The 12,409-nt window shown below is 36.7% G+C and overlaps 1 protein-coding gene across 1 annotated transcript in view; it reads right to left on the minus strand.

The window, feature by feature from the left end:
* Positions 1-12,409, minus strand: part of LOC109887301 (vascular endothelial growth factor receptor 3-like) — a 225,244-nt gene that overhangs the window by 92,340 nt on the left and 120,495 nt on the right. Inside the window, 2 exon segments of the mRNA XM_031797269.1 lie at positions 818-1,001; positions 4,543-4,721. Of these exon segments, the coding sequence (XP_031653129.1) occupies positions 818-1,001; positions 4,543-4,721 (363 nt within the window).

Genomic DNA, 12,409 nt, shown 5'->3' on the forward strand with positions numbered 1-12,409 from the left:
ACTACACCACTGAGAGTGAGTGTGCGTGTTCAACTACACCACTGAGAGTGAGTGTGTGTGTTCAACTACACCGCTGAGAGTGAGTGTGTTCAACTACACCACTGAGAGTGAGTGTGTGTGTTCAACTACACCACTGAGAGTGAGTGTGCATGTTCAACTACACCACTGAGAGTGAGTGTGCGTGTTCAACTACACCGCTGAGAGTGAGTGTGTTTAACTACACCACTGAGAGTGAGTGTGTGTGTTCAACTACACCGTTGAGAGTGAGTGTGTTCAACTACACCACTGAGAGTGAGTGTGTTCAACTACACCACTGAGAGTGAGTGTGTGTGTTCAACTACACCACTGAAAATAGTTTGATGGTGAGCCTTCTATGCAACAGGTGTTTATTTGTAAATGTTTCTTGTTGTTTGTTTATTTGTTACACGATGAGTGTGATGGTGAGTGTTATGGTGATAGTTACCGTTGACGATGAGTATGATGGTGATGGTTATGGGGATGGTTACCGTTGACGATGAGTGTGATGGTGAGTGTGATGGTGATAGTTACCGTTGACGATGAGTATGATGATGATGGTTATGGGGATGGTTACCATTGACGATGAGTGTGATGGTGAGTGTTAAGGTGATAGTTACCGTTGACAATGTGTGTTATGGTGATGGTTACCATTGACGATGAGTGTTATGATGATAGTTACCGTTGACGATGAGTGCTATGGTGATAGTTGTGGTTGTGTTTTACAGGTGTGGGTGTGTCTTACAGGTGTGGGTGTGTCTTACAGGTGTGGGTGTGTCTTACAGGTGTGGGTGTGTCTTACAGGTGTGGGTGTTTGTCTTCCAGGCGTTGGGTGCTGTTGAGGCCACAGGGGCTCCATGCCCTCCACTGCCAGGTGATGTTGGGGGCTGGGAGTCCGTACCCTGTACAGATTAGGGTCTGTCTGCTGCCACGACTATACGGGTTAGAGGGTGTCGCTATTTCCTTCTCATGGATCTGAGGGGGAACTGGGGTGGGGTGGGGGGGGTAGAATGACGGGGGGGGTATCAGACCATGGTCAAATACATACATCTAATATTAACAAATGCTTGATATAGCTTGAACCTTTTGGGAATATTCCATTTGATTTATTGAGCCTGGCAACTAGAGTGTTTGTCTGTTCACATACACAGCTGAGAATGTGTTCAACTACACCGCTGAGAGTGTGTTCAACTACACCACTGAGAGTGTGTTCAACTACACCACTGAGAGTGTGTTCAACTACACCACTGAGAGTGTGTTTGTGTTCAACTACACCACTGAGAGTGTGTTCAACTACACCGCTGAGAGTGTGTTTGTGTTCAACTACACCACTGAGAGTGTGTTCAACTACACCACTGAGAGTGTGTTCAACTACACAGCTGAAAGTGTATTCAACTACACCGCTGAGAGTGTGTTCAACTACACCACTGAGAGTGTGTTCAACTACACCACTGAGAGTGTGTTTGTGTTCAACTACACCGCTGAGAGTGTGTTTGTGTTCAACTACACCGCTGAGAGTGTGTTCAACTACACCACTGAGAGTGTGTTCAACTACACCGCTGAGAGTGTGTTCAACTACACCGCTGAGAGTGTGTTCAACTACACCGCTGAGAGTGTGTTCAACTACACCACTGAGAGTGTGTTCAACTACACAGCTGAAAGTGTGTTCAACTACACCACTGAGAGTGTGTTCAACTACACCCCTGAGAGTGTGTTTGTGTTCAACTACACCACTGAGAGTGTGTTCAACTACACCGCTGAGAGTGTGTGTGTGTTCAACTACACCGCTGAGAGTGTGTTTAACTACACCAATAGTTTGATGGTGAGCCTTCTACCCAGGTTATTTGTTTATTTGTAACTGTTTCTTGTTATTTGTTTATTTGTTACCCTTGATGATGAGTGCATTGGTGATAGTTACCATTGACGATGAGTTTGATGGTGGTAGTTACCGTTGGCGATGTGTGTGATGGTGATAGTTACCGTTGACGATGTGTGTGATGGTGATAGTTACCATTGACGACGTACAGGTATGTTATGGTCATAGTTACCGTTGACGATGAGTGTTATGGTGATAGTTACCGTTGACGATGAGTGTTATGGTGATAGTTACCGTTGATGATGAGTGTTATGGTGATAGTTACCATTGACGATGAGAGTTACGGTGATAGTTACCTTTGACGGTGAGTGTTACGGTGATAGTTACCATTGACGATGAGTGTTATGGTGATAGTTACCATTGACGATGAGTGTTATGGTGATAGTTACCATTAACGATGAGTGTTATGGTGATAGTTACCGTTGACGATGAGTGTTATGGTGATAGTTACCATTGACGATGAGTGTTATGGTGATAGTTACCGTTGACGATGAGTGTTATTGTGATAGTTACCGTTGACGATGAGAGTTATGGTGATAGTTACCGTTGACGATGAGAGTTATGGTGATAGTTACCGTTGACGATGAGAGTTATGGTGATATTTACCATTGACGATGAGTGTTATGGTGATAGTTACCGTTGACGATGAGTGTTATGGTGATAGTTACCATTGACGATGAGTGTTATGGTGATAGTTACCATTGACGATGAGTGTTATGGTGATAGTTACCATTGACGATGAGTGTTATGGTGATAGTTACCGTTGACGATGAGTGTTATTGTGATAGTTACCATTGACGATGAGAGTTATGGTGATAGTTACCATTGACGATGAGTGTTATGGTGATAGTTACCATTGACGATGAGTGTTATGGTGATAGTTACCATTGACGATGAGTGTTATGGTGATAGTTACCATTGACAATGCTTGTAATAGTTATACAGTTGAAGTCAGAAGTTTACAAACCCCTTAGCCAAATACATTTAAACTCAGTTTTCACAATTCCTGACATTTAATCCTAGTAAAAATTCCCTGTCTTAGGTCAGTTAGGATCACCACTTTATTTTAAGAATGTGAAATGTCAGAATAATGGTAGAGAGAATGATTTATTTCAGCTTTTATTTCTTTCATCACATTCCCAGTGGGGCAGAAGTTTACATACACTCAATTAGTATTTGGTAGCATTGCCTTTAAATTGTTTAACTTGGGTCAAACATTTCAGGTAGCCTTCCACAAGCTTCCCACGATAATTTGGGTGAATTTTGGCCCATTCCTCCTGACAGAGCTGGTGTAACTGAGTCAGGTTTGTCGGCCTCCTTGCTTGCACACACTTTTTCAGTTCTGCCAACACATCTTCTATAGAGTTGAGGTCAGGGCTTTGTGATGGCCACTCCAATACCTTGACTTTGTTGTCCTTAAGCCATTTTGCCACAACTCTGGAAGTATGATTGGGGTCATTGTCCATTTGGAAGACCCATTTGGACCAAGCTTTAACTTCCTGACTGATGTCTTGAGATGTTTCAATATATCCACATAATTTTCCTACCTCATGATGCCATCTATTTTGGAAAGTGCACCAGTCCCTCCTGCAGCAAAACACCCCCACAACATGATGCTGCCACCCCTGTGCTTCACGGTTGGGATGGTGTTCTTCGGCTTGCAAGCCTCCCCCTATTCCCTCCAAACAGAACAACGGTCATTATGGCCAAACAGTTTATTTTTGTTTCACCAGACCAGAGGACATTTCTTCAAAAAGTACGATCTTTGTCCCCAAGTGCAGTTGCAAACCGTAGTCTGGCTTTTTTATGGCGGTTTTGGGGCATTGGTTTCATCCTTGCTGAGCGGCCTTTCAGGTTATGGACTTGTTTTACTGTGGATATAGATACTTTTGTACCTGTTTCCTCCAGCATCTTCACAAGGTCCTTTGCTGTTGTTCTGGGATTGATTTGCACTTTTCACACCAAAGTACGTTCATCTCTAGGAGACAGAACTCCTCTCCTTCCTGAGTGGTATGGCGGCTGCATGGTCCCATGGTGTTTATACTTGCATACTATTGTGTGTACAGATGAACGTGGTACCTTGAGGAGTTTGAAAATTGCTCCCAAGATGAACCAGACTTGTGGAGGTCTATAATTATTTGTTCTGAGGTCTTGGCTGATTTATTTAGATTTTCCTATGATGTAAAGCACAGAGGCACTGAGTTTGAAGGTAGACCTTTAAATACATCCACAACTCCAAATGACTCAAATTAAGCTTCTAAAGCCCTGAATTCATTTTCTGGAATCTTCCAAGCTGCTTAAAGGCACAGTCAACTTAGTGTATGTAAACTTCTGACCAACTGGAATTGTGATACAGTGACATTTAAGTGAAATAATCTGTCTGTAAACAATTGTTGGAAAAATTCATTGTGTCATGCACAAAGTCGATCCTAACCGAATTGCCAAAACTATAGTTCGTTAACAAGACATTTGTGGAGTGGTTGAAAAACTATTTTTAATGACTCCAACCTAAGTGTATGTAAACTCCCGACTTCAACTGTTGTTACCGTAGATGATGAGTGTGATGATAATGATGACAGTTACTGTTGACAATGAGTGTTATGGTGATAGTTACCGTTGACGATGAGTGTGATGGTTATGGGGATGGTTACCGTTGATGATGAGTGTGATGGTGAGTCTCCTCTCCAGCGGGGAGGCAGTGTTCTTGAGGAGGACGGTGTAGTTCCCAGCATCCTCAGGGTGAACGTCTCTGATCTCTAAGTTATAGTGCTGATGGAGACGCATCCTGTTGAACTCTGGACGACGGCTGATCAACTTATCACCTTTATACCTGAGAGAACATCCAAACAAAAAGGAATACAAAGTTGAACTTGATATAGCAAGTTATTGTAGCAAATAAGTACTGTAAAATACATGCATCAGAAACAGGGTACACTTTGGGATTTGTCTGATCAATATCATCAAGCTAGAATAGCTAACTGCAGCAAAATATCTAGCTAGCTGATTGGCTAAACAGAATGTCAGCACGCTTTTGTCCAGCAACAAACCTTGTTCTGAAAGATGAATTTAGAGGGCGTCCTCGCAACAAACCTAGTTCTGAAAGATTCATTTAGTGGGCTTCCTCACAACAAACCTAGTTCTGAAAGATGAATTTAGAGGGCTTCCTCACAACAAACCTTGTTCTGAAAGATGAATTTAGAGGGCTTTCTCACAACAAACCTAGTTCTGAAAGATGAATTTAGAGGGCTTCCTCACAACAAACCTAGTTCTGAAAGATTAATTTAGAGGGCTTCCTCGCAACAAAGTCACAACATTATGAAGACAAATATTCCCATATCAGATAGTTAATGTTCCATGTCAGATAGTTAATGTTCCATATCAGATAGTTAATGTTCCATATCAGATAGTTAATAATGTTCCATGTCAGATAGTTAATGTTCTATGTCAGATAGTTAATGTTCCATGTCAGATAGTTAATGTTCCATGTCAGATAGTTAATGTTCCATGTCAGATAGTTAATGTTCCATATCAGATAGTTAATGTTCCATGTCAGATAGTTAATGTTCCATATCGGATAGTTAATGTTCCATATCAGATAGTTAATGTTCCATATCAGATAGTTAATGTTCCAGATAGTTAATGTTCCATATCAGATAGTTAATGTTCCATGGCAGATAGTTAATGTTCCATGGCAGAGGGTTAATGTTCCATGTCAGATAGTTAATGTTCCATGTTAGATAGTTAATGTTCCATATAGTTAATGTTCCATATCAGATAGTTAATGTTCCATATCAGATAGTTAATGTTCCATGGCAGATAGTTAATGTTTCATATCAGATAGTTAATGTTCCAGATAGTTAATGTTCCAGATAGTTAATGTTCCATATCAGATAGTTAATGTTCCATATCAGATAGTTAATGTTCCAGATAGTTAATGTTCCATATCAGATAGTTAATGTTCCATGGCAGATAGTTAATGTTCCATGGCAGAGGGTTAATGTTCCATATCAGATAGTTCATGTTCCATGGCAGATAGTTAATGTCCATGGCAGAGGGTTAATGTTCCATATCAGATAGTTAATACTGTTCCATGGCAGATAGTTAATGTTCCATAACAGATAGTTAATGTTCCATGGCAGATAGTTAATGTTCCATATCAGATAGTTAATGTTCCATGGTAGATAGTTAATGTTCCATATCAGATAGTTAATGTTCCATATCAGATAGTTAATGTTCCATATCAGATAGTTAATGTTCCATGGCAGATAGTTAATGTTCCAAATCAGATAGTTAATGTTCCGTATTAGATAGTTAATGTTCCATATAGTTAATGTTCCATATCAGATAGTTAATAATGTTCCATGTCAGATAGTTAATGTTCCATGTCAGATAATTAATGTTCCATGTCAGATAGTTAATGTTCCATGTCAGATAGTTAATGTTACATGTCAGATAGTTAATGTTCCATATCAGATAGTTAATGTTCCATGTCAGATAGTTAATGTTCCATATCAGATAGTTAATGTTCCATGTCAGATAGTTAATGTTCCATGTCAGATAGTTAATGTTCCATGTCAGATAGTTAATGTTCCATATCAGATAGTTAATGTTTCATGTCAGATAGTTAATGTTCCATGTCAGATAGTTAATGTTCCATATCAGATAGTTAATGTTCCATGGCAGATAGTTAATGTTCCATATCGGATAGTTAATGTTCCATATCAGATAGTTAATGTTCCATATCAGATAGTTAATGTTCCAGATAGTTAATGTTCCATATCAGATAGTTAATGTTCCATGGCAGATAGTTAATGTTCCATGGCAGAGGGTTAATGTTCCATGTCAGATAGTTAATGTTCCATATTAGATAGTTAATGTTCCATATAGTTAACGTTCCATATCAGATAGTTAATGTTCCATATCAGATAGTTAATGTTCCAGATAGTTAATGTTCCAGATAGTTAATGTTCCATATCAGATAGTTAATGTTCCAGATAGTTAATGTTCCATATCAGATAGTTAATGTTCCATGGCATATAGTTAATGTTCCATGGCAGAGGGTTAATGTTCCATATCAGATAGTTAATGTTCCATGGCAGATAGTTAATGTTCCATGGCAGAGGGTTAATGTTCCATATCAGATAGTTAATAATGTTCCATGGCAGATAGTTAATGTTCCATAACAGATAGTTAATGTTCCATGGCAGATAGTTAATGTTCCATATCAGATAGGTAATAATGTTCCATGTCAGATAGTTAATGTTCTATGTCAGATAGTTAATGTTCCATGTCAGATAGTTAATGTTCCATGTCAGATAGTTAATGTTCCATGTCAGATAGTTAATGTTCCATATCAGATAGTTAATGTTCCATGTCAGATAGTTAATGTTCCATATCGGATAGTTAATGTTCCATATCAGATAGTTAATGTTCCATATCAGATAGTTAATGTTCCAGATAGTTAATGTTCCATATCAGATAGTTAATGTTCCATGGCAGATAGTTAATGTTCCATGGCAGAGGGTTAATGTTCCATGTCAGATAGTTAATGTTCCATGTTAGATAGTTAATGTTCCATATAGTTAATGTTCCATATCAGATAGTTAATGTTCCATATCAGATAGTTAATGTTCCATGGCAGATAGTTAATGTTTCATATCAGATAGTTAATGTTCCAGATAGTTAATGTTCCAGATAGTTAATGTTCCATATCAGATAGTTAATGTTCCATATCAGATAGTTAATGTTCCAGATAGTTAATGTTCCATATCAGATAGTTAATGTTCCATGGCAGATAGTTAATGTTCCATGGCAGAGGGTTAATGTTCCATATCAGATAGTTCATGTTCCATGGCAGATAGTTAATGTCCATGGCAGAGGGTTAATGTTCCATATCAGATAGTTAATACTGTTCCATGGCAGATAGTTAATGTTCCATAACAGATAGTTAATGTTCCATGGCAGATAGTTAATGTTCCATATCAGATAGTTAATGTTCCATGGTAGATAGTTAATGTTCCATATCAGATAGTTAATGTTCCATATCAGATAGTTAATGTTCCATATCAGATAGTTAATGTTCCATGGCAGATAGTTAATGTTCCAAATCAGATAGTTAATGTTCCGTATTAGATAGTTAATGTTCCATATAGTTAATGTTCCATATCAGATAGTTAATAATGTTCCATGTCAGATAGTTAATGTTCCATGTCAGATAATTAATGTTCCATGTCAGATAGTTAATGTTCCATGTCAGATAGTTAATGTTACATGTCAGATAGTTAATGTTCCATATCAGATAGTTAATGTTCCATGTCAGATAGTTAATGTTCCATATCAGATAGTTAATGTTCCATGTCAGATAGTTAATGTTCCATGTCAGATAGTTAATGTTCCATGTCAGATAGTTAATGTTCCATATCAGATAGTTAATGTTTCATGTCAGATAGTTAATGTTCCATGTCAGATAGTTAATGTTCCATATCAGATAGTTAATGTTCCATGGCAGATAGTTAATGTTCCATATCGGATAGTTAATGTTCCATATCAGATAGTTAATGTTCCATATCAGATAGTTAATGTTCCAGATAGTTAATGTTCCATATCAGATAGTTAATGTTCCATGGCAGATAGTTAATGTTCCATGGCAGAGGGTTAATGTTCCATGTCAGATAGTTAATGTTCCATATTAGATAGTTAATGTTCCATATAGTTAACGTTCCATATCAGATAGTTAATGTTCCATATCAGATAGTTAATGTTCCAGATAGTTAATGTTCCAGATAGTTAATGTTCCATATCAGATAGTTAATGTTCCAGATAGTTAATGTTCCATATCAGATAGTTAATGTTCCATGGCATATAGTTAATGTTCCATGGCAGAGGGTTAATGTTCCATATCAGATAGTTAATGTTCCATGGCAGATAGTTAATGTTCCATGGCAGAGGGTTAATGTTCCATATCAGATAGTTAATAATGTTCCATGGCAGATAGTTAATGTTCCATAACAGATAGTTAATGTTCCATGGCAGATAGTTAATGTTCCATATCAGATAGGTAATGGTCCATGGCAGATAGTTAATGTTCCATATCAGATAGTTAATGTTCCATATCAGATAGTTAATGTTCCATGGCAGATAGTTTATGTTCCATGGCAGAGGGTTAATGTTCCATATCAGATAGTTAATGTTCCATATCAGATAGTAAATAATGTTCCATATCAGATAGTTAATAATGTTCCATGTCAGATAGTTAATGTTCCATGTCAGATAGTTAATGTTCCATGGCAGATAGCTAATGTTTCATGGCAGATAGTTAATGTTCCAAATCAGATAGTTAATGTTCCAGATTAGATAGTTAATGTTCCATATAGTTAATGTTCCATATTAGATAGTTAATGTTCCATATCAGATAGTTAATGTTCCAGATAGTTAATGTTCCATATCAGATAGTTCATGTTCCATGGCAGATAGTTAATGTCCATGGCAGAGGGTTAATGTTCCATATCAGATAGTTAATAATGTTCCATGGCAGATAGTTAATGTTCCATAACAGATAGTTAATGTTCCATGGCAGATAGTTAATGTTCCATATCAGATAGTTAATGTTCCATGGTAGATAGTTAATGTTCCATATCAGATAGTTAATGTTCCATATCAGATAGTTAATGTTCCATGGCAGATAGTTAATGTTCCAAATCAGATAGTTAATGTTCCGTATTAGATAGTTAATGTTCCATATAGTTAATGTTCCATATCAGATAGTTAATAATGTTCCATGTCAGATAGTTAATGTTCCATGTCAGATAGTTAATGTTCCATGTCAGATAGTTAATGTTCCATGTCAGATAGTTAATGTTCCATATCAGATAGTTAATGTTCCATGTCAGATAGTTAATGTTCCATATCAGATAGTTAATGTTCCATGTCAGATAGTTAATGTTCCATGGCAGATAGTTAATGTTCCATGTCAGATAGTTAATGTTCCATATCAGATAGTTAATGTTCCATGTCAGATAGTTAATGTTCCATGTCAGATAGTTAATGTTCCATGTCAGATAGTTAATGTTCCATATCAGATAGTTAATGTTCCATGGCAGATAGTTAATGTTCCATATCGGATAGTTAATGTTCCATATCAGATAGTTAATGTTCCATATCAGATAGTTAATGTTCCAGATAGTTAATGTTCCATATCAGATAGTTAATGTTCCATGGCAGATAGTTAATGTTCCATGGCAGAGGGTTAATGTTCCATGTCAGATAGTTAATGTTCCATATTAGATAGTTAATGTTCCATATAGTTAACGTTCCATATCAGATAGTTAATGTTCCATATCAGATAGTTAATGTTCCAGATAGTTAATGTTCCAGATAGTTAATGTTCCATATCAGATAGTTAATGTTCCAGATAGTTAATGTTCCATATCAGATAGTTAATGTTCCATGGCAGATAGTTAATGTTCCATGGCAGAGGGTTAATGTTCCATATCAGATAGTTAATGTTCCATGGTAGATAGTTAATGTTCCATGGCAGAGGGTTAATGTTCCATATCGGATAGTTAATGTTCCAGATAGTTAATGTTCCAGATAGTTAATGTTCCATATCAGATAGTTAATGTTCCAGATAGTTAATGTTCCATATCAGATAGTTTATGTTCCATGGCAGATAGTTAATGTTCCATGGCAGATAGTTAATGTTCCATATCAGATAGTTAATGTTCCATGGCAGATATTTAATGTTCCAAATCAGATAGTTAATGTTCCATATTAGATAATTAATGTTCCATATAGTTAATGTTCCATATCAGATAGTTAATGTTCCATGGCAGATAGTTAATGTTCCATATCGGATAGTTAATGTTCCATATCAGGTAGTTAATGTTCCATATCAGATAGTTAATGTTCCAGATAGTTAATGTTCCATATCAGATATTTCATGTTCCATGGTAGATGGTTAATGTTCCATGGCAGAGGGTTAATGTTCCATGTCAGATAGTTAATGTTCCATATTAGATAGTTAATGTTCCATATAGTTAATGTTCCATATCAGATAGTTAATAATGTTCCATGGCAGATAGTTAATGTTCCATGGCAGAGGGTTAATGTTCCATATCAGATAGTTAATGTTCCAGATAGTTAATGTTCCATATCAGATAGTTAATGTTCCATGGCAGATAGTTAATGTTCCATGGCAGAGGGTTAATGTTCCATGGCAGAGGGTTAATGTTCCATATCAGATAGTTAATGTTCCATGGCAGATAGTTAATGTTCCATGGCAGAGGGTTAATGTTCCATATCAGATAGTTAATGTTCCATATCAGATAGTTAATAATGTTCCATATCAGATAGTTAATCATGTTCCATGGCAGATAGTTAATTTTCCATGTCAGATAGTTAATGTTCCATGTCAGATAGTTAATCATGTTCCATGGCAGATAGTTAATGTTCCATGTCAGATAGTTAATGTTCCATATCAGATAGTTAATGTTCCATGGCAGATATTTAATGTTCCAAATCAGATAGTTAATGTTCCATATTAGATAAATAATGTTCCATATAGTTAATGTTCCATGGCAGATAGTTAATGTTCCATATCGGATAGTTAATGTTCCATATCAGGTAGTTAATGTTCCATATCAGATAGTTAATGTTCCAGATAGTTAATGTTCCATATCAGATATTTCATGTTCCATGGTAGATGGTTAATGTTCCATGGCAGAGGGTTAATGTTCCATGTCAGATAGTTAATGTTCCATATTAGATAGTTAATGTTCCATATAGTTAATGTTCCATATCAGATAGTTAATAATGTTCCATGGCAGATAGTTAATGTTCCATGGCAGAGGGTTAATGTTCCATATCAGATAGTTAATGTTCCAGATAGTTAATGTTCCATATCAGATAGTTAATGTTCCATGGCAGATAGTTAATGTTCCATGGCAGAGGGTTAATGTTCCATATCAGATAGTTAATGTTCCATGGCAGATAGTTAATGTTCCATGGCAGAGGGTTAATGTTCCATATCAGATAGTTAATGTTCCATATCAGATAGTTAATAATGTTCCATATCAGATAGTTAATCATGTTCCATGGCAGATAGTTAATTTTCCATGTCAGATAGTTAATGTTCCATGTCAGATAGTTAATCATGTTCCATGGCAGATAGTTAATGTTCCATGTCAGATAGTTAATGTTCCATATCAGATAGTTAATCATGTTCCATGGCAGATAGTTAATGTTCCAAATCAGATAGTTAATGTTCCGTATTAGATAGTTAATCATGTTCCATGTCAGATAGTTAATGTTCCATGTCAGATAGTTAATGTTCCATGTCAGATAGTTAATGTTCCATATCAGATAGTTAATGTTCCATATAGTTAATGTTCCATATCAGATAGTTAATAATGTTCCATGTCAGATAGTTAATGTTCCATGTCAGATAGTTAATGTTCCATGTCAGATAGTTAATGTTCCATGTCAGATAGTTAATGTTCCATATCAGATAGTTAATGTTCC

This window comes from Oncorhynchus kisutch, linkage group LG19, assembly GCF_002021735.2.
Source record: "Oncorhynchus kisutch isolate 150728-3 linkage group LG19, Okis_V2, whole genome shotgun sequence".
Classification (NCBI taxonomy): domain Eukaryota; kingdom Metazoa; phylum Chordata; class Actinopteri; order Salmoniformes; family Salmonidae; genus Oncorhynchus; species Oncorhynchus kisutch.